The following is a 24,029-nucleotide window of genomic DNA, read 5'->3' on the forward strand; positions in this document are numbered from 1 at the left end:
GTCTAGTAACTGTATCGGGTTACATTTTTAAAGTAACCCTCCTAACCCTGATGATAAATAAGACATAGGTACATTTATTTGTAAATCTGTGCCACACTAGGAACAAACCTCAAAAACACATTTCAATATTAAAATCCACAACACTAGCCACAGAACCAATATTTTTTTGTAGGTGTTAACTCCTCTGGGTATCACCTTACATAATTAACCACAAAACATAATGATTCCTCAGAAGGACCAAGAGCCCTGTAAACCTCTCCTTACATTCAACATGAGCCAGCATTAGTCCTTGAACATAATGTACAGAGGAGGATGCTTTAGTACATTAAGCTGTGCTCCATGATATAAATAGCTGTACTTTCCCAAGAAATTTCATAGTAATTAGCCTCTCCGAAAGCATGGACCCTGTAAACTCCCGCTGCGGCACCCACACGTACCTTTAGTGAATACTAAAGAAGCGAGCCTGGCACAAGTCCAGTTCAGCATGTACCGCCTGAACCCACACGGTCCATCAAAGGCAGCGAGCGTGACAGTGAAAGGGTGATCGGGTTTGACGAAAACATGAAGCAATTCGCCGTTTGAAGTCCTTGCGCTATCACACAACACGTAAAAGGGAAGGCACTTTTAAATCCCGGGGAGGGATAGAGAGGGATTTCTCTCAACATTTCCATGGCTAGCATAAGCATATCTGTAAACTTATAAGTTTGGATTTTATACGTTTTTTGATCTTTTTCAAATGTGTATGCCAGGGGTCAGGAACAGGTGGCTCGTGGGCCAGATATGACTCTTTTCATGAGTACATCAGGCTTGGTGATCAAATGAGGGCCGTGTCAATATTCTCTATATCGTTCCAATCATAACATATGCAGAGTTAAGCAAAACGTTAGTGCTAGGTTTTGTCCACAATATAAAGGGCAAAATTTCAAATACAGTTTGAAGTCATGGTGTTACACTAACAGACCCCGTTTTGGAGGTTCTTCTTTATGAAATCTTGTATATGGAAGCTTGTTAAACAATGTATGTAGGCCTGGGGAGTAACGGAATACATGGAGCGGCAAATATGATGTTGGCAAGCTGTTTGGATTTATTTTCATTTTGTTTCTGTCGCATTTTATGTTAGTTTTGCCGGAGATCAAAGAGATCAAAGCCAGGAGAGAAAGCTTACCACGTGTTGTGAGTCATAATTGTATTCATATTTAGTTTCTTTTGTCTTTTATTAGCATATTTGGTATTGGAGTAATCCAAAAGTAATTGAAATTAATCCAGTTAAAGTAACCCTACCCACGTAGCAAACTCCTATAAAGACATCTGTATCCTTCTCCTTTGTAGTATTTTGAGACATTTTTATAAAATAACTTTGCTCACACTTTGTTTTAAGACCATTATGTGTTATACCTATGTACAAAATAAGCCTCAACAATTTTAAGTAACTGCAGGTGAAAGACAGTTTTCGTACCAATAGTAGGCACTAAATGTTACACACTGTCCCTTTAAAGTATTATTTTTCTCATTTGGATAGATTTTTAATTAACTATAATAGTAGGGCAGAAAATATATCTCACTTGACATTTTGAGGATTTTCAAATATAGATAAAATACAGACAAATAACATAGAGAAAATGTAGTAAAATAATAGTTTATATTGATATAATCTGCTGCTATGAAATGTTGGTTTATTTTACTAGAAAGATTGTTTTATTTTTAAATGTAGCAGATATATGCTGATCATTTTGCTCATATTAAATACAATTTACATTATTTTATTAATTTTGAAATACTTGTTTATGGTAACTTTATCTGCCGTATAAAATTATTTTAAGTATAATTATTTTTATTTTACGAGAATTTTCCTAAGCGGTAGTAGGAGGGCAGATAGTTTTTAAGGGTTTCAAAATATTGTTATGATATAATATGTATAATAAATTATCATGGAAAAGAAATCTAGTAAAATTGTAGTTTAAATGAGTAATACAATATGCTGCTATGGAGTGTTTATTTTACTCTAAAACCTTTTTCCCCAATACAGCAGATACAGGCTGATCATTTTGCTAAGTATTATTTTTGTGATCTAATGAAAAATAAATTATAAAATTATAGTAGTTGGCCGGATAATAGCTCACTTTAAATGTTTTCATTTTTAAATACAGGCAACTGTTTGTATTTAAAAATGTAAATGTGTTGCATTTATTTAAAAAAAAAAGTGAATAATGTATTCTAATATTGCTAATTTAGACTAACAGTCTTGCTAATTCTCTGTATTGTTTTTAATTTTGCTAGAATGAAGTTAAAGAACAGTGAAATATCATACAGAGGTGCAAGATAAAATAGAAACTGTAAAAGTAAAGTATAAAAGAAAAACAAGAAAAAGTAAAAAATGTACAACTATTTGTTGCTGTTACTTTTCCTCATCTCATCTCATTAGCTGCACCGCTTATCCTCAGTAGGGTCGCGGGGGTGCTGGAGCCCATCCCAGCAATCATTGGGCAGATGGCAGGGGACACCCTGAACTGGTTGCCAGCCAATCGCAGGGCACACAGGGACAGACAACTTGCTCGCTCATTCACACCTAGGGACAATTTGGACCGGCCAATCCACCTGAAATGCATGTCTTTGGAATGTGGGAGGAAACCCACGCAAGCATGGGGAGAACATACAAACTCCGCACAGTAAGTCCGGTAGCTGGATTTGAACCCACACAGGAGGTTCCCAGGACCTGTGCCGCACACGCGCTAACCACTGCGCCGCCGTGCTGCCCTGTTACTTTTCCTATCTTAATTAAAATATTTAAAATACAATTTAGGAGATAGGCAGATCTTTAAGTTTTAAGTTTTTCTTGTTTTAGCCCTGAGCCCAGAAAAAAAGGGGAAGGATAATATGATCTTACACCATTTTTTTGGACTATAAATGGTAAATGGTAAACTCTGGATTTTAAAAATGCACTTTAGAATTTCCCACAATTTTCATTTTCTTGTCCGTGCCTTATAGTCCTCAAAACACGTAAAATATCTTCCAATGATCTTAGTGAAATAGAAACAAAGTGTCTGGAAAATGTGAGAAGAGTTTATAACTTGCAAAGAAAATATTTTAAAAACCAAAAAATATCACCTACTCTATTTTGTGTATTATAAGATGCACTGGATTATAAGGGGCACTCAAATTTCTGGCATTTTTTTTGTATTTTACGTGCACCTCATAGTCTGGAAAATATGGTACTTTTAAAAAAACATGAATTAAAAAAAATGCATTTATTTTAATGCACAGTACAAGTCTGGTGTCAAGTATGAAAATGGAACAAAACGATTTACTAAACCAATTGATTTATGTGTTGACATGATCACATTCACTGTGTCTCTGCAGAACTCAGAATCAGTTTGAAAACACTATACAGTGATTGAACTATTGAACTGTCAGACACAATTGCACTTGAACATTGACTGATTTAATTATGCTGCTATTGAGTTTTTATGGTATCATTCTGCAGTTTTACTTTTAATGTGTGTATTGCGTTATCTCTGAATATTGGGTTTTTATCTATATTTATTCTGAATATTTATGGATCTTTGTAGTTTTCTTTAACAGTGAATGAAGGACCGGAAGCTCCAAACGAAGTTTTGTTGTTCTTTGACAATAGCAGTACATTTTCTGAACTGAACTGAAGTGATAAGTTTATTCTCTTTTTAATATTGGACACCTGCAAAGGAGATCTCATAAGATACTAGTCCGTTAGTGTGACTATTATTGTGCACTGTTGCTCGTTGTTTTTGCTCTTACATAAGTGTCGCTATTGGCCAATCATGTTGCTGTTCTTTGATATCCACACCCCTTAAGGCTGATCTGCTTTTTGTAATCTTATAGATTTGATAAAAAGAGAAGGCTTTGGGAGGGCCTCAGAGTGGGTAGAGAATTCCTTATCTGAAGGCTTCTCCCCCTTTCTTATTTGCAAAATTAAATCCATTGATCCATTTAATTATCCATTTATTTTAAGAGTCTACAAAAGTTTAAACTTATCATCCGGTTCATATACCCATTGTACTACCTGTGCAAATACCTAGACATGGTTCCAATGTGTTTTTTTAAAATGCATCGACTTTCAACAACCAAATTGCCAGATGCGGCAGGCGCATGTCACCGGAAACGTCCTTGGGTCAAAGACCCAGCATGGCGTAGAGAGATTAACCACATTCCCAAGCACAATTAAGGCTTGCAGAAGTTGTTTTTTTATGACAACGGGTGAACAAAGAGGAAATCAGTATGGAAGAGGCTAAGGATGACTGAGAAAAATCTGGGATGATGAAGTTCAATTAGACTCTCTGTTGACTGCATCATTAAGACACCCGAAAAAATAGAAAAGGTATTTGTCTCATGTTTCTTATACAACTGCATCCGACTCAAACTCAATTTACTGGGGGCCGTAGGAGTAATGTTGACCCGCAAATGCCTTTCCACAAGAAAGGTCCAATGAAAACATTCCACAGTTCCGAATATTTATTTTTTACACGAAATCATATTTAAAAAAAAAAACATTAAGAACTCTAAAAAAGATATCTGTAATAAATAAAGAAAATAATACAGCAAATAATAAAGACATATGAAATTAAATCTGTAAATGGAAAAATCTAATTAACAAACTTGGCTGAAAAGCAGAGTTATATGCAACTCACTGTCCTTCAAGCTTCAGTTCATTCCGCCCCTCGTTCCATATTTTAATTTAAATAAAATATTTTGCAACTAGGTGGCAAAAAAAATATTTATTGAATCAGCTAATTTGTTGAAGTCACTGCCATGAGTCAACAACAGGAAGTAGCTATCCAATCATATTCCAGGGCAGACCTACACCACAGTGAAAACCTTAGTGTGTGGATTTGGAGCCCCAATAAACAAATTAACAAGGATTTAGCAACTGTATCAAACTCGACCAGGCCGCACTAACATTCATTTCATATTAAGGTGGGGGCCACAAACTATCATCCTGCAGGCTGCAATTTTTAAAACCCCTAAGTTAAATGGAACTGGGCTTGAGTGAATGCCCTGACCTCGATGTAATATTCCATCCATCCATTATCTGCACGCGCTCATCCACTTCTAGGGAGAATTTGGGCGATCAACCTGACATGCATGTTTTTGGAATGTGGGAGGGAACCGGAGTGCCCGGAGAACATGCAAACTCCACACAGGGAGGCAGCGAAAGCTGAACTTGAACCCTTGAACCTCTTTACAGTGGGGCTGCGCACTAACCACCCAGCCGCCGTGCCGACAATGTAATATTCAAAATGTTTTATGTAGATTGTAACAGACATGCCGTGAACATAATTTTCATAATTTTACTTCTCTCTGCTTGTCATCTAAACAAAAGGGTTTGATTCTAAACGCAGAAAAGCTGGTTTGGAGTGACATTGGGATTGTTTAAGAAAAGTTTTGGGTTTCTAAAAGTTACTTATACTCTGAAAAAGAGTAATGGTAGTCTTATAATATTTCGGGGCTACTTTGATGATGATGAGAGAGAGCAAGACTCAGAAAAATAGAGAGGGGAACAAGAGAAAAGAACCGAAAGATGTAGGGAGAGAGCAAAAAAAAGAGAGCGAGAGAGAAAGAGAACGAGAGAAAGCGACAGAGAGAGAGGAGAAAACAGAGAGGGGAGAGTAAATAGAGAGTAAGAGAGATAGAGAGGGAGTAAAAGAAAGAGAGAGAGAGAGAGAGAGAGAGAGAGAGCAATAAAAAAAAACTGTCAAGGGAAATAATCCAAAAGAGGTTCTGTCAGATAGAAATAAAAGAGAGGGAAACTTGGAAAATTACAGATAAAGGAGAGCAATAAGAGATTGATAAGATAGATAAATATGAATAGAGATTAAAATAAAAGACATGGAGAGGGAGAAAAAGAGAGAGAGGGGGAGAGAGGGAGAAAGAGACAGAGAGAAAATGAATGGTAGAGAGAGATGAATGGATAAAAAAGAGATAGATATAAATGGTTTAATCAAGATATAAAGAACTGAAATAGAGATCGACAGCTAAAATACAGAGAGATCAAGTATAGAAAGAGATAAAATAAGGAAAGATAAAATAAGGAAAGATAAAATAAGGAAAGATTAAAGGGTAGAGAGAAAGTCAAAAAGGAGATAGATAGATAGATAGATAGATAGATAGATAGATAGATAGATAGATAGATAGATAGATAGATAGATAGATAGATAGATAGATAGATAGATAGATAGATAGATAGATAGATAGATAGATAGATAGATAGATAGATAGATAGATAGATAGATAGATAGATAGATAGATAGATAGATAGATAGATAGATAGATAGATAGATAGATAGATAGATAGATAGATAGATAGATAGATAGATAGATGATTTTACAACTCAAATTTTACTGACTTTGGGTGCACACTGGGCCATCTTTGTTTAGAAGCTTGTACAAGCTGATTATTTGGGGCGTGTTTTATCGGCCTCACACAGAATATATTACGTGTGTAAATGTTGTTGAAGCCCATGATCCTGCAAGAAAAGGTCACACACTCCCCTCGACCCCGAGTGCTTCTCCGGCTTTGTGCGCCTGCGGTGAAAAAAAAAAAAAACGAGCTGTGCCTATAAACTTCGCATTTAAAAAGGCAAGTGCGGCCGAGGGGCAGGGGGGCCGGGGGGCACCGCAAGAAGGGGAACAATGGCAGCTTTTTGGACACACTTTTTCTCACTGCGATGAACAGCAGGGAGACCGGCAGAGGCGCCTATAAAAGAGCGATAGAGCACAGCTGCCAGGGTTCAACAGTAATTTTATCAAATATCTCCCAGGGCAGTGGTCCGCAACCTTTTCTGTACCACCACCGGTCTGATGTCGTACAATATTCTACCTGCCTTTCCAAATGATGACATTTGTAATAATAACAATAATAATAGTAATAGTAATCATTATGGGCACAGGCTCTCACTTGGTCTCGTTGGGCCCTCGTAACTCCCTCTTGGTTCATGTCCAATCCCATTTCATTATTTATATGGGAAAATGCCTGTTTGTCTCAGATTTTACATATTTTATTGTTGTAAGGGGAATAAGTATGGGGGAAAAACTCAAAACTAATATCATGTGTAAATATCATGTAAATTATAACTATAGCCTTATCCTCCTTGTTTTATAACCTTATCTTCTCTGTTCCTTTATCTTCTTGGCTCTTTACCTCACTGAGAAAGTGTGAACCTGGAGTGTCAAGCCCAATTTCGTTGTCACAATATGTTAACCCATTTTGTAACAATGACAATAAAGGTATATTCTATTCTATTCTATTCAATGTGATGATTTCTAAATGGAACATAAAATGATTGTTATAATGATGTAAGATATGATAATTTGTTTAAATGATTGATATGCGATTGATAAGTTATGTAGGGAGCAGGTCTCTTATAAGCCTTTGGCTTCAAAATGTCTTCAATTTTATTCTTTTCGGATGATTTATTCAAACGATAATTACTTAATTGTGGGGATGAAGATCAATTAACTGGTAAAAAAAGAAGCTAGATATAACATGTTTTAAACTATTTACTGTACCTTCAACTGTGTGTGTGTGTGTGTGTGTGTGTGTGTGTGTGTGTGTGTGTGTGTGTGTGTGTGTGTGTGTGTGTGTGTGTGTGTGTGTGTGTGTGTGTGTGTGTGTGTGTGTGTGTGTGACTAATAAGATACAAAACGGCTGAACCGATTTTCGTGAATATTTACACAGTTGTACTTTAGGCCTCTGCGAGTGTCTTTAGCTAGGTTTTGTGTCAAGGCCCCTCCAATAGATATCAACAAACCAATACAAATCAGATTTTGTGTGGTCTGCATTTATAGGGGCCTCTAGCCCCATGGCGGCTGAAATGGGGTACTGAAGCTACTGACCACCGACCGCACCAAACAGACAAATCCAATCTTCTATCAGAACCAACACCTTGAATGATGCTATCGTTTCTTATGCACCCATTTCAACAAACTGCGGCCTGCAACGCCGAACCCTTCTGCTTGTACGATATAAGCAAAAATTACGTTTTTTTTATGCAAAATAAGGCAACTTTTATTCATTTCTGTGCACCTAGGTACCAAACAACCCACAACCCTGTACTGGTCCGCGGCCTGGTGACTCCCCCAAGCTTATCATCGGGTTCATGGCGAAGCGAAGAGCGGGGCCCGCAAATGGTTCGGTCCGCTCACTGTGTCATCGTAACATTATCATTAATAATGCACTTGACATTTGGGCTGCTTTGTCACGCCCGCACACGCCAACTAAAACAAGAGAGAGGCTTTGCGCACAGTGACAGCAGCAGCAGGAGGTGGACTCAAAAGAGAGCAGCTGCACACTCCAAACCACACAAAAGTGCAGACGCATGCACACCACGTGGACCGTTATCGTCACCGACATCATCATCATCGTTATTAGTGTAGCGATTGTTTGCACCATGGAAACAAAAAAGTCCATCAGGCCTTCTGCTTCACAGTGACAAGGGTCAAGCCGGTTTGAATATTGATTCATTAGCCTGTAATCCCCTTTTGACAGCTGCCACCGACAGCTGATTGAGCCAATTAGTGTACAGTAATCCCTCGCTATATCCCGGTTTACTTATCGCGGTTTCGCTACTTTGCGGATTTTCATCGTGCATCGTGTTTTGCATTCTGATTGGCTGAACAGCTCCTTTTCCGCCTGCGTCGGCCACTCCGTCAATGACTTTGCGACCTGATTTATACACATATGAAAAAACAGCGTTGTTAACCTACATGACATAAGCGCAAATCCAGTTTTTCTCAAAGCCATCATGTCAACAAAACGCTCTGGACCGACTGCAGCCAAGCCCAAAAGGCAAAGGAACATGCTTTCTATGCCAACAAATGTGGACTGATGCACACAAAAAAAATTAAATGCGGTTTGCCATAACGTCCACATGATGGCAACAAAATATCATGTGGAGTAAAGTGGGTCGTGGCTTTGTTCAATATAGAAATGCAAAAGAACAGCTATAAGTATAATTTGACAGTACAGCAGTTATCCGTGAAAAAAAGATGTTTAAAAAGTACAAAACTTTCACTTGCTAAGAAAATTCTTCAGCCTGCAAATTGGGTTTGTTTTCGATGTATAATAAAGTACTTAATAAATCTATCAAATCTAATATAAACCTGTCTAATCTATAGATTTACACAGTTGTACTTTAAACCTCCGCGAGTGTCTTTAGCTAGGTTTTGTGTCAGGCAGCACCAATAAACACCAATAAAATCAATAAACATCTGTTTTTGCATGGTCTGCTTTAGCAGAGTCTCTAATGCCCTCTGGTGGCCAATATGGGTATTGCAGCTCTTGACCAACGTCTACTCCAAGCAGCTAAATCCAATCTTCTATCTGCCCGGGAACGCCAAGCCATTTTGCTTGTACTCAATAGAGAACATATTTTACTTTCAACTTCTTAAGGACACCTCAAACAGCGCTCCCCACCTTTAAATAAGTGTTTTTTTCTTTCAGTGTTTCCTTGTATCAAACATCCCATAGCCCGGTACCAGTCTGCAGACTGGTGGCTGCCGACCACTGTAATAGAGTATTTAATAAATACTCAAATAAAGGTTTCAACTGCACAGGTTTTGACTAGCGCAGGACCTTTTTAGAACGTAACCCGTGCAAAAAACTAGGGATTATTGCATTTGAATTAAAAATCAAAACAAAGTGGAGCTAGGTGGAGAAAAGTGAACCCGGTTGCGTAATTACGCACGGCGCGCGCGTGGGTAAACCGCGAAGCAGTGTGACTCACGCTCTGAAGCCATGGTGATAACGGATTCCGTGGTGGCGTGGTACTCGTCCTCCTCCATAAATTCGTCCTGGGAGGATGCATCTCCCTGGAAGTCGTGGTGGTCCAGAAGCTGCTGGAGTGGGGGTGCCTTGGGCAGTAGTTGGTTGACCACCTCCCGGCTGATGTTGGGCGCCTGTTTCAGGCGCAACTTGCTCAAAATCTGCGACTTAATGGTCTCCAGCCTCAGAACTTTGCTTTGTTCCCTCCAAACGCAGGCGGAGCACTCATGGGAAAGGGCGTCCTCATCCAGGAGCGACAATCCGGTTCCTGCATCCGCGGGGGTCTCGCTGGCGGCAGAAGGCAGCAGCAGATTGGGCTCGTCGCTCCCCGACTGTCCCAGGGAAATGAGCACCATCAAGCACAATAAGAAGTTATACTTCGACATGACGATGCGTGGGGCACCGAGAAATACAACTTTTTTTGTGCTTGTTTCCTTCACGTTACCAGTTAAATCCCCTCTCTTGGATGTGCGTCGCTCCTGCCAGTGTGGCTTTTAATCCAACACCAAGAAGTTGCAGTGGGGGAGTGGAGGAAAAAAAAAAGTGGGTCCCAGTGTGTCTTTTATTGCAAGTTGACCAAATCTCTGATGATCTGATCACGTGTGGTTTGTTTGTTTTGTTTGTTTTGTTTGGCGTTTCAGTCCACGGAGGTGTGTGAGTGTGCAGAAGTGTCACTGGAAAATGTGCAAGTGCGGTCAAAAAAGGGCTGCTCTTTATATATCTCAGCTGCCCGCTGTCGTCATCCGTCTCCATTGGCTAAGATGGCAACAAAAGACTTTTAGGTCTGTCACCAAGTCAAGAGGGACACTAGGGAAGGAGGTGCTACGTCTGTTATGGCAAATCATTATTATATTATATTATATTATATTATATTATATTATATTATATTATATTATATTATATTATATTATATTATATTATATTATATTATATTATATTATATTATATTATATTATATTATATTATATTATATTATATTAAGTTACGTTATATTATATTATCTCATCTCATTAGCTGCACCGCTTATCCTCAGTAGGGTCACGGGGGTGCTGGAGCCCATCCCAGCAATCATCGGGCAGTGGGCAGGGGACACCCTGAACTGGGTGCCAGCCAATCGCAGGGCACACAGGGACAGACAACTCGCTCGCTCATTCACACCTAGGGACAATTTGGACCGGCCAATCCACCTGAATATTACATTATATTATATTCTTTTTTTGCAATGTATTAAAAACCCATTTTCTCACATTCACTTATCACTCGGTTTGAGACCGGGTGGAAACATATGTTGACCTTGAGGGGGATGGGCCCCACCAGGCTGTACTTGCCCAAGACATATCACAGGAAATGGTGCCTCTATGACTCTAGTGGTTAAGGGAACCAACCAACCAACCAACCAACCAACAAATAACATCACTGAGTCAAGAGGGACACTGGGTAAGGAAGGTACAAGGTTTGTTATTAGAAAGAATTCTTATATTGTTTTCTAAATCATGTTTTTTTGCAATTTAGTAAAACATAATTTCTCACTGTACAAATAACATATCACCAGGAAAAGAGGGGTCAACAAGGGAGGAGGATGCAAGGTTTGCCATTAGAAACAATCACAACATATATTTTTAGAAATCAAGTATCTTTTTTATAAGGTAGTAAACCTTGTTTTCTAATTGTACAAATAACATATCTTTAAATATTTAATCACGTGTTCTAATAAGACCCCATCTCCTAATAAAACTCAATAAAAAAATGTTAATTATAATATATATTCCTCAATTGTTACACCTTAAGTTCGATCAAATTTAGAAAACATGATATAAACTGTTTTCACTTATTGCTCCATTTTATAATTTTTTTACCACTATTCAAGATTTGAAAAATAATTTTGGGCTCCAAATGTATGCATTCAAAATGCAAATGGATGGTCAGGGTTTGATGTTACTTATATTAAAACTTGCTACGTGTAAGTGAAAAATGCTTACTAATGTACAGTAAAGGCATCGCAGCAAGAGTTTGAGTATAATTTTCATTAATGACTCACTAGTGACATCTGCTGGGGAAAAAGAACCTCAAACGTCTCTTCCATTGATAGGGTTACTATTAACTACGGATTAACCGTTAAGTTTCTTGCATTTTACTGATATTTTTACTTTCCATATTATTTTCTGGCATACAAATTAGTTTAATAATTAAAAGTTTTTCAAATGAATGCTGTCATCTCTAGGAGTCGGGAAGAAAAATATTTTTCCATCGCCAGCCACTGGATGATGGGAGAAAGACGGTTGAAGAAAAAAAAAACAGCTTTTGTCGTCCTTAACAAGAAACCTATTTGTTCTAACAAACCCTTACTAATGTTGTTCAGGAAAAAATATATTTGAATACCTATAAACGGCTTTAGTTGTCCTTACAAGAAACTTTCTTCTTGTGGCAAATCCTTCCTGATATTGTTGGGAAAAATGTAGGGTAAAGAAAAAAAAACTGCTTTTGTCGTCCTTAACAAGAAACGTTTTTGTTCTAATAAAAACTTTTTTTTGATTCTGCTGAGAATGATTCTTGCGATAACAAAAGAAAATAAAAGATGGGAGCAAACACACAAAAAAATGAGGGTTCTTATAATCGATTTTGGGGGTCGTTAAAAACGTTTTGCATATATTTAGTTTAAAACACATTATTTTTTGATACTTTGTAAATATACATATATATATATATATATATATATATATATATATATATATATATATATATATATATATATATATATATATATATATATATATATATAGATAGATAGATAGATAGATAGATAGATAGATAGATAGATAGATGGAGAGAGATATTACATAATAACACGTAATACATCATACGTATAGAATAAAATATCATTATATATATATAGATATATATATATATATATATACTATTCTATTCCATTCTGATTTAATGTGCAATGGCTCTACTACATTAACATTTTAATCAATCCTTTCCTTACATTGTAACTATTACCCATGTATCCTGATGTTCTTTTTTAATTTTATCTTTCATGTTGTTTTTACATGTTACAGTGTCCAATCTTGTTATAAACAATGTTCAGTACACCACGTTGTACTCAATGACAATAAAGACTATCTTATTATTGGTTTGTTTTTTCAAATTTAGTAAACGGTAACTTTAAAATATTGACATCATTTTCCTCATTCATTTCACATAACTTTATTTCAAAACTTCCCACAGTTCCACAACTATAGAGTGCCTTGATGTACCACCAAATCATATTTTGTATCAAGAATATAGTACAGGGGTAGGGAACCCATGGCTCAGGAGCCATATATGGCTCTTTTCATGAATATGTATGGCTCCGAAATAAAATGTAACTATTGCACATCTCTATGTGGCGTTCCGAAGTCAAGTGATTTCATCCCGATTTTGGTCCATGTAAAGCCGAAGCAACTTAATGCAGAAGTTTGATAAGAAACCATTTAAACTGATAAATAAAAACACTGGCAAACGACTTTGATTGGGTGAGCGGTACAGGTGGGCGGATCCCTGCAGACAGCGCAAGGCACTGCCTTTTCTCTCTCTCTCTCTCTCTCTCTCTCTCTCTCTCTCTCTCTCTCTCTCTCTCTCTCTCTCTCTCTCTCTCTCTCTCTCTCTTTCTCTCTCTCTCTCTCTCTCAATGCAGTCTACACCGAAAGTGAATATGACGATATGCTTATCGTTTGCAGTAATTTGTGACATTTTTACAAAAGGACTTTGCATGCACATTGTTTTGAAACCGTTATTAAGGACAAATGTCATGGAAAAAATTGCCTCAAAACTCTCAACTGAAGGTGGAAGACAAATTGCAAATGGCATATTTACATTGATTTGGGACACAGGATTTGGCATTATTATCGTTTCATAAATTTGATAAAATCATCAAATGACACACAGTAAAATACAATGTGCTGAAGAATAAGCATTTGTCCTGAGAGCGTGTTTGGCAATTTTTTCAATTTTGTCTGAAAATATATGATGTGGCTCTCTCAATTTATTTTTAAAACATTTTTCTGCTTTTATGGCTTTTTGAGTCAAAAATGTTCCTGACCCCTGTTTTACTTTGAGGGCGTCATCCCGAAATATTTAGTCTACCGTGGCTTTCCGTAGTTAAGTGGGCGGGGCTTTGTCGTTGTACTGTTACTCACTACACCCACTGACTGTCAGTTACTATTGCGTAGGAGAAACTAGCACGGAGGTGTCCACTGTACATAAACATCACTTGTATAAAAACTGTCACCCCCCAAAAAATGCTTTCAGTCACTGCGGACACGAACGGCTCACCAAAGAAGCGAACCTACTCACGTAGCGAGGATGAATCTCTCCGTAGCATCATAAAGGAGGTGAGTGGAGATAACGCGAGTCATTGGCTTTTTTGTATTGTTTGCCTCAGAAAGCGAATCGAAAGTGTCGTTAGAGTTCTTCAAATAGAGTTACGTCACTTGACGTCGTCGGCAAGGAATTGACGGTCGTGTTTATAAAATGACGTCGTCGTCAGAATCTTTCATTTCTACTTCCTCTTAGCTCCTAGCTAGCTTTGACTTCCCGCTATGTAAGCGCTGCTTTGTGTGTGCGCCCCCAGGCTGAAAACTCGTCCAGGCGTCTGACGCGAAGTGACAGCCGGCCGGGGACTTTGAAGAGGAGGCCCGACAGTCAGGTAAGGGAGCAACGAATTTCTGAATCTGTTTAATTTAGATCAGAGTAGCTCGTGAAACGAGCATCTGACAATCCATGTCCCTCCCAAAAATATTCTTCTCTAGAGTTTAAAAATGAATGAAATGTGTTTGAGATTAAGTGTTCGAGGAGTATTTTAGGAGTGACAAGATTGGATAGATTGAGAAATGAAATTGTGAGAGACAGAACTGGAGTAGTAGTGGAACTGAGCAAGCGTGTGGACAAGAGAGTATTCGGTTGGTTTGGACACATGGAGAGGATGAGGAGCAAATGTTGAAGAGGATCTACAGAGCAGAAGTAAATGGAAGAAAACCAAGAGGAAGGCCGCGATTGACGTGGATGGATGGTGTTATGAGGGCACTGCAGGAAAGAGGTCTAAATCTAGTGAAAGCAAGAGCTATTGTTGGTGATAGGAATGAGTGGAGAGGTGTTGTAAAAGGGTAGTGGAATATTTGGGCGCATTCTAAGGGATGGGCAGGGCACCTGTATGATGCGGCAGGGGTAAACCAGTGAAAGCTGTCGGGTCCTGCTGTTGAACAAAAGAGTGCGTTGTGTCACCCTGACCCGAGTGACATGGCCGCTTTCTCGTGTCCCGTTTCATCTGTAGGGACGAAAGCATGACCAACTTAGGTGTCGAGGTGCCTAACTTGTTTGGGTGTTTGGGCATTGGGTTGGCCATGGTCCATAAATATTTGTGTGTGTATCTTGCTATTTTTTCCCTTTTTTAATTTTCTTTGTTATTGTATGTGTTTGTCTTGCTGTCGGTCACCCCTCTTGAGGGATATGACCAAGATAGATGGATGGATAAATATATAGAGTTTAAAAGCATACCGTCAACTTTAGCCATTTTCTCCCCTAATTATTGCTTGCAATTCCTCTTATGATGCGATAAGACCCTTTACAAACACATCACGGCATTTACTTTCTCACTGGCAGACAACGGCATTTTCCGGACTATACGCCGAACCTGACTCTCATCCGCACCAAATAAAGCGGGGAAAAAACATGTTGTACATAGGCCGCATTTTGAGCCACATGCACCAACATTGAAACTTGACATGTATACAAAGAAAGACAGTACACAGGAAGAGTTTTCAAAAGTTTTAATAACGAACACTCGGGGAAAAGGCACCGAATCACAGCAACACAGTAACCGTTCTTACCGGTATGGTAAAGAAACACACAGTGGTAAAGTCACTGAGATGCCAACACAAGTACCATAAAACATCTAAAAAATAGCAGCAACACAATTAACACAGCATTAACAGGGCTGGTACTAACTTTTTCTCCTTTATAGGCGCTTGTGACTTCTGACATCTTCCTCGACACCACCTGTCTCTTTTCTGCTTGAGCGCCTCTGCTCGCCGTAGACAAACATACATTAGCCGCATCCCTGCATAAGCGGCAGGGTTGAAATTGTGTGAAAAAGTTGTGGCTTATTGTTAAAAAATTACAAGGTTTGTCAAATAGAAAGAAACATAATTTGTGTAAAAGTGTTTATTTTATTTAACAAATAAACAAAACATTTTTTTAGCATTCTTCTTAGTTCTTGGCCTAAATGCGTTAAAAGTGAATTCTATCCCCGCCCAATGCAGTATTGATTCAATTAATACAGAAAAATTGTAATTACTATATCATTGACACAATTTGATTTTTACAGAGTTTGCAAAGGTAGCGTGTCTCAGTGGTGTTTGTAGCACTTAACGGCCATTTGAGTACCGTGATTCAGTATTCAACCAATTTTTACCCATTGTTTTCTTCTCTAGCCACTCTTATTAGCCATTTGGGTGCTGGCCATGACTCGCGGCTAGACGCTATTGTAATTGTTAGCTGCTCCATGTAAATAAAGCGTGTTTCGTCCTTCAGTGTCACTCGCCCTCCACAGCTAGTCATACAGGCAGGCAAACATCGCTAAATTCTGTGATTCAGTGTGTCAACACTTGACGAATTTTGCCTCACTCTTGCAATCGTTTACTGGCATATTTGGTAGCTTCTCCAAATAGCCGCTAAAGTTAGCCACTTTCACCAGCACTGACCAACTCCAGATATTGTCTCTTTTTAGCTGCTTTAGGCGTATTCAACTTTCTCAGTATGCTTCTGCTCTTAAAGATTAGAACCAGCCATCACGTCTCGTTGCACGGCTGAAATTAATTAATATAGAAGTGGGGTCCCGAATTTGGCCAAGTGGTATCCTTCAGGCTTCTGTAGTGTGTCTTTGTTGAATACACACTTTAACCACATTCTAAGCTACCTCTTGTGGAAATGAAATGAAATGATCTGCATTTTACATCGCGCTTTTCAAGTCAATGACTTCCCAAAGCGCTTTACAATGTGCTCCACATTTCCCAATAGCGGCCTTGCAAGGCGCTAACCTGCTTATTGGGGGTATTAGGGGTTCAGTGTCTTACCCAAGGACACTTCGACATGTAACACGGACGAGCCGGGATTCGAACTGGGATCCTTTGATACCAAGACGAGCGCTTTACCTCCTGAGCTACTGCCGCCCCTAGGAGAATTATCACACTGTTTCTTTAAGGATGTCTAGAAATCAAGAAAACTGACAACGGATCTGCAAAATTGCATTGCAATCTTGGGACCCTTTACTGGATTCTGGCAATATTTGTTTGGTCACAAGCTAGTTACTTTCAAGGGAAATGTTTGTACTAGGGATTATGAAACTTTTCTGACATGTCAATATTGATCTGAAATAAACGATTTAGTTTTAATTTGCTTTAACATTTTACAGACTCATTGAATAGGCAGGGTTGAAATAAATTTTAGCTCCTTTCTTTATTTTTGTGTCTCTATTTCATAGCACTGGTATTACAAGTCTTTAGACATGTCGTTGTACATGTTTTTGCTTATTAATGTCATCTTATTTTTCCTTTAAAAGTCTTTACTCTGCGTTTGTCTTGGAGTGCCATGTCTAATCTCATTGCACACATTGTTTCAATCCATTGTTGTCAAGTACAATGAAGAAGATTTAATTCATTATTTAATTGTTAGCCTCCAAAAAGACCTCCTGCCCTCCAGCTAAAACGCACTTTTTTATGACATTAATTGAGAATGGTTTTCTTACCATGTGGCCCCCAAGCTAAAACGAGTTTGATACCCTTGACCTATTGCATATTTTAATGACTGTATCTTTTTTTTCAGCAGTCGGACCAGGACCTCTCAATAGGATTCCCGGAAATGGTAATTATTTTTTAAGAGGTCAAAATAACTAGATGGAGTGGTACCTCTTTATACTGGCACTCTAAACATGAAAATTTTGGTAAGTGAACTTTATTTGCAACAAAAATCTTGCTTGCTATATGAAAGAAAATCCAGTTCATTAGATGTTCAAGAGGCTACAACTAGAAACTGCCCGTGACTACTCCCTGCCATCATTAGCACAGTGTGCGCATGCAAACTAGTATGGCAAATAAAAAGATAATATTTTGCTGTAAATTGTTTTTTTAATGTGCACATTCATTTAAAGTTGCAGTAAGTTTAATTTTAAGTGTACAGTAACTGCTCCTGTATCATCAACGGTCTCTTAATCTCAAACTCTGCTAATTGCAAATCCTCCCTTATTAAGCGAAAATAAAGCTTTCAAACACAACGCGGCACCTATTTACTCACAGCAAGACAAACTATGTAGAATATGGCAACAATATTAGCAATCAACAATGACTTTGTCGTCTGCTACGTGTGACAAAGACCATCCGGATTAAAGCTAAAATGAGCAAGAAGAGATCAGTCTTTTTTAGAAAAAAAAGAAAAAAGAAATTCCTTATAAAACTTGTTATACGGCGTACACAATTTGAAATGATCAAAAAAAACTATAAATACAGGGGGAACATAATTTGACAGGTATACGAGCTCCGTCATTCTTCCTTACAAACACCTTTGTTATGGCGACCGCCTCCATGGTAAGTGCTCATAATAAACTTTTTAGCTAATATCTTATCACTGTATTTTCTTGTTTATTACTATTTGATAATAATAATAATAACGATTATAATAGACATTTTACTTCAAAGTGCCTTTCAGCACACCCAAGGTCCCTGAACCAGTTGCCAGCCAGTCGCAGGGCACACAGAGACAGAAAACTCACTCATTCATACCGAGGGACAATTCAGACCGGCCAATTAACCTGACATGCACGGTTTTGGAATGTGGGATGAAACCGGAGTGCCCGGAGGAAACCCACGCAAGCACGGGGAGAACATGCAAACTCCACACAAAATCTCCTGACCTCAGAACTGTGCCGCACATGCGCTAACTACTGCCCTAACCACTGCCCTGCCATGTTGCCCTGGGAGTCAACCAATTAATGTTAATTATTTAATATCTGGAAAATAATCTTGTCGCACGTGCAATCAGATCTACGAGCACAATCCTGGAACGAATTAAGCTCATTTGAAGAGGTACCACTGTTCAAGCATTAGTCGTCTCTTATAAATCTTTTTGGTGAGCGCACACTAGCCCCCACGCGATTTCATCCCACACCATTTTTTGTTTCTGCCTGCCGCTTAGCTGGAGCTGCAAGCTAGCTACGATGAGGTGCTGCACGAGCTGCGTGGGCTGGAAGTGGAACGGGAAGCTTTGTTGTTCAAAGTGGACGTCCTTCAGGACGCGTTGGAGGGCGTGGAGGAGCTGCTGGCCGAGACGCAGAGGGAAGCCGGGCAAGCTAATGCGGTACAGTGAGGAAAACGTACTCTGCTGGAGATCAAGACAATGTGACCAAAAAGGTTTCCTTCTGTCTGCCTTTAGGAGTTGGCACAGGAGAGGGAAGCAATGAGGAAAATGGAGTGCCTGGTCCACTCCCTAATGCAAGAAGTGGAGACATTAAAAGAGGTTATTTGATTTTTCCCCCCAATATTATACATGTACTGTAGCTTTATTGTTGTTATAGCAGAAAAACGAGGTTCCTGCTCTTTGTGATACTATGTTTGTCTTGTGACAGCATTAACCGATGAAAAGATTTGAGCGAAGCGGTAACTCACCATGACTAAGCATTGTGTCGGGGCCTTCCCCTCCCCTTCACAATAAGAGTGTCCACACCGTGTCCTCAGTTGACATAAGCTCGTGCTTGCTCAAGTCAATAAATGCTTTTTTGGAGAAGGCAAGGTATATTTTTTCAGACCCGCGAAAAAAAATGGAACCGCGAGCTAGCGAGGTTCCACTGTAATACATTACCAAAAAAATTCATCGTCAGATATTCTTCCTCTTTTTTTCTTCTTATCACCAACAACCACAGAGAGCTAGAACCTGTCACCAAATTTAAATATCTTGGAGATGTCATATCAGAAGAAGAGTCAGAACCAGAAATCATGGCCAGGATAGCTCAAACCACAGCTGCACTTGCCAGACTCAAACCCATCTGGAGGGACAAGAACATAGTAAAAGATCAGACTCATGCCAGTGCTGGTTACTTCCATCTTCCTCTAAGCTTGCAAGACATGGATTCTCGCAGCAAAACTGGGAAAAAAATCCAGGCCTCGGAGATGCGATGCTACAGGAAACTTCTAGGCATCAGCTATGTGGCCTATGTGACAACGAAACAGTGCGCAACACCATCAGAGGGACCCTACCAAGAACTTTTGTCAACTGTGCGCAAACGGAAACTTCAGGACTGGCCAAGATAATTCTCCAGGGCACAGTTTAAGGGGGCAGAAGGGGAGAAGACCGAAAAAGAACTGGGCCGACAACATTAAGGAATGGACTGGTGCCAGCTTTGCCACGACCCAAGAATAGGCCAGGGACCATCAACAGTGTGAATGGAAGGCTGTCCAGATGATGCCCTGAGACGATCCATGCGGTTAAGGGATCTAAGAACCGTAAACCAAAAATGACACAAAACAATTGCATTGCATCATTTTACAACAATAAATCTGAAATATTAAAAATGTAGTAAAATGTGAAAAATAATTTTTGAATGAGGTAAAATTGTCACGGAAAAACAATTACTTACAGTCTTTGTCTTATATTGTATTACGGGATCTGTTTAAAAGCTGAACTTAAAATAATGTACTACTATATTAGGGGTCGACTTACATGCGCATAAAACAAAATCAACACAGGATACAAAAGATATAACCACCCAATGACCCACACCTGAGCAGTGTCCTCATGCTACCCCCTCGCCCTGTTCAGTTAGTTCAATCAGCGGCATCCAGTTTGTGACTGAGAGGGACCATATCTCATTTTATTGTGTTTTATTGACTTTTTTGCTTGTTCCGTGAAGGTTAGTGATAATGAAAAGTGTAAAACGGGAACAACAACGGTTGACTCCACCAAGGAAATGATTGCGAAAAAATGGTGTACTAGTAGTAGTAAAGCTGTTTTAGGGGAGTCTGCTTGTATGCGATGTAGGCTTAAACCTGTATGCCAGTATGTTCTATGCAGGGTTGGGTAGGATTACTTTAACTGGATTACTTTCAATTACTTTTGGATTACTCCAATACCAAATATGCTAATAAAAGACAAAAGAAACTAAATATGAATAAAATTATGACTCACAACACGTAGTAAGCTTTCTCTCCTGGCTTTGATCTCTTTGATCTTCGGCAAAACTAACATAAAATGCGACAGAAACAAAATGAAAATAAATCCAAACAGCTTGCCAACATCATTTTTGCCGTACCATGTATTCCATTACTCCCCAAGCCTGCTCTAAATTTAGTAATTTTTTTCATATTTAGTTTCTTTTGTCTTTTATTAGCATTTTGGTATTGGAGTAATTTGAAAGTAATCCAGTTAAAGTTACCCTAGCCAACCCTGGTTCTATGTATAATGTATATAATCTTGGTCCCTGTCCCTCTGTCACGTTCTCTGTCTCTTTCTCTCCCTCTCTCACCTTCTTAGTTTCTTTGCCTGTCGCTTTTTTTTGTCTTTGTCTGTCTCTCTTTGTCTTTTTCTCTCAATCTCCCTCTTGCCTATGTCTGTCTCCTTCTCTTGTCTCTCGTCCCTCTCTTTAGTCTGTGTCTCTCATGTCTATGTCTCTGTTGGTCTTTATCTGTCTTTTACTCACATATTATGGAAAGTCACTTGACTTGGACAGATTAACCGTAAAAATCAAGAGAATACTGCGATGCAAGTGCCTCGTCAAGCTTCGTGTTCCTATCTTTTACAGTTCTTGACAATTTTGGCTTCTATTTACAGGAAAGGAATAACTACGCACATTTATCAGAAGACACAAATGAAACTGAAGTGGACACAAAAAGACAAGAATGTCAAACTAAGGATCCCGCCATCGAGAAGACGTCACCCACCCTTGCCAGCGAAGCCCCGGGTGTGGTGACCAAAGTCAAGTGGGTGACTAATAGCGCCCCTTCCCTCTCGCTGGACGACCCACTGGGGGAAGACGGCGTGCACCGGCGGCCGTACACAAGCGGCGGCGAAGGCGTTCGGGATCGATCCCCAGATAAAAGCGACTCTGACACAGCCAGCACGTATGAGGACGCGTCCGCCGAGACCCCCGAGGGGGACAGCGTCCCTTCAGACGGGCCCTTGAGGAAAGACACCGCCAACTCCCAGGATCCACAAAACGGCGATAACTGCGTTGTGTCTTAATTTATTCAGGAACCGCAGGTTTTTTTGTTTTTCAAAGCTACCGACCTCAGGTGGCTCACGAGGCTTCGTCTTAATCATATCTCCGTGTCTTACTTTTTACTGCTGTTTTTTTACACGGCGAGACTTATCGGGAGGCTAGTTCAATACGCTCGTGGAAATGTTTGTTATACATTTTCTAAACATAAGTGAGCCGCTATTTATTCACTGCCTCACTGAGTAAATTTAAAGGAAAAATGTTTTTGTATGAGTGAGGATTTAAGGGAAATTGGCCCTATTTGCACTTTTCACGAGTTTGCGCTTTGGAAACATTCCTATCAGCGAGGGAAACTGCGAGGTTGCACGTTAGCAGTAGACTTTTCATATCTATTGCTGTAATCCAGGGGTCTCAGACTCAATTGGCTTGGGGGGGCGTTGGCGCGAGGGTAGGACTCGGCAAGCGTCGGCACTAGAGCCGCATGCAGCTCTTGGACGCCACTGAATGGCTCCTTTTTGCATTTTCAAAAATGTTTGATAATGGAAAATGATATGGTTACATTAGGATATACAGGAGACATCCTTAACGTTTCCCAATGACTCTAGATTGATACAGTATGAGTTGCCTTTATTATAAGGCTTATATAAAGATTTGTGGGTCCAACATGTTGTTTTTTTTCGTCCAACATGGCTTTTTCAATATTTTGGGTTGCCAACCCCTAAGCTAATGTCTGGGTGAGCCAGATCAGGTTTTCCACACGAAAATCTCTGATTAAAAACATATCTTAAAAAAAAAATATTACACACAATATGGTCTATAGTTAAAAATATATATATTTCCAATCAATTTGTTATGAATTATTCCAGAACTCACATGGGCTACAACTTTTTATTTTATTTTTACAGCATATTTTAAAAAAGCAATACTTTACGGTAAAATTATCAACTGTATTAACTTTTTTCTTATAGAAAATAGGAGGTATCAGTGCAGATATCACTTATTTTAAGGGAACGATACTCGCAACAGTGGTTGAGTCGACAGAAGATTTGGGATGAAATCCAATACTGGTTTCGTACCTGATATCGGATCGGGACACCCCTATCTTTGCAAAATGATGACTTGAGTTTGAGACCCCTGCCATCATTTTTTACAGCTTTTGGGAACCTTCATTTTCAAGTGGCACATATATTGATTTTTATATCTTTTAAAACTGTTTAGTGCAACTGGTTTTGTGAATATGTTGAATTATTTTGTATCTACAGTGGATTGTCTTTGTCCTAGTACTTGATTACACAATTGCTCTTCTGGTTTTGATGCTGCCTGCCACAAAATCACTCTACTTACTGCGTTAATATACACTGTTTGTCCTTACACATTCAAAGTTCAGACTTGGAACTCTGACTGAGACTGTTGTTGATGTTAGGAGGGTTAGGAGACTTTTCAAATATTTATCTTTGCTGTAATCCATTTTCTCCTAAATGAAAAATCTATTTTCTTGTATTTGGATTTTTCAATTCTGAAGCAGAAATCTGAGGATATCCACAATTCTGTTCCCTGAGAAGACATTTTGGAATAAAATGACTTGATCAAGCTGAATTGTGTTTGTTATCGTCACTAATACAAAGATACTTCTTATGCATGATATACATTTAGCTTTCAGATCCTGAAGCCTTTTGAGACTTTGTGATTAAGGGGTATAAAAATAATCAGGACTTGACTTACTTTTTATACATGCATTATAATTACTAGTCCAGCAGGTAGCAACCTAGACCACCAAACCAAGCAAAATCTTGTCACAAAAAACAATTTCCGGGCTATAAGGCGCACTTAAGAAAAATTTGGAAGTGAGCCTTCTAATCCAGTGCGCCAAATATACCAGGAACTATGGTAGATAAAATTAGGAGTACATAGTTACAATGAAGTGACTCTGCATACTGTAACTGTTCTGCTTTTGGGAAACAAAGATTGTCTGTTCCCTCTTGTGTTTAGCATGAACAT

At 38.9% G+C, this 24,029-nt stretch overlaps 2 protein-coding genes across 4 annotated transcripts in view; one reads left to right on the forward strand and one right to left on the reverse strand.

Annotated features, from left to right (window-relative positions):
- The window catches only part of gdf11 (growth differentiation factor 11), a 66,583-nt gene extending 56,097 nt beyond the window's left edge, over positions 1-10,486 (reverse strand). For both annotated transcript variants that reach the window (XM_088338584.1, XM_088338583.1), the window contains exon 1: positions 9,756-10,486. In XM_088338584.1, coding sequence (XP_088194710.1) covers positions 9,756-10,179 — 424 coding nt within the window. In that variant the 5' untranslated portion in view covers positions 10,180-10,486. The remainder of the gene's footprint in view (positions 1-9,755) is intronic.
- Positions 10,487-13,971: 3,485 nt separating this feature from the next.
- LOC148364485 (uncharacterized) lies at positions 13,972-23,627 on the forward strand. 2 transcript variants are annotated; one of them, XM_088338587.1, is made up of 6 exons: positions 13,972-14,166; positions 14,406-14,480; positions 17,657-17,692; positions 19,019-19,180; positions 19,256-19,339; positions 21,647-23,627. In XM_088338587.1, exons 1-6 carry the CDS (start codon positions 14,074-14,076, stop codon positions 22,055-22,057), a joined length of 861 nt encoding a protein of 286 aa, XP_088194713.1. In that variant the 5' UTR covers positions 13,972-14,073; the 3' UTR covers positions 22,058-23,627. The 2 variants fall into 2 exon arrangements, with proteins under 2 accessions (XP_088194713.1, XP_088194712.1); XM_088338586.1 differs by having other exon boundaries at positions 13,973-14,166; positions 17,654-17,692.
- Positions 23,628-24,029: the final 402 nt, after the last annotated feature.

The sequence above is a fragment of the Urocampus carinirostris genome, chromosome 6, assembly GCF_059441175.1.
Source record: "Urocampus carinirostris isolate Australia breed hairy pipefish chromosome 6, RoL_Ucar_1.0, whole genome shotgun sequence".
Classification (NCBI taxonomy): domain Eukaryota; kingdom Metazoa; phylum Chordata; class Actinopteri; order Syngnathiformes; family Syngnathidae; genus Urocampus; species Urocampus carinirostris.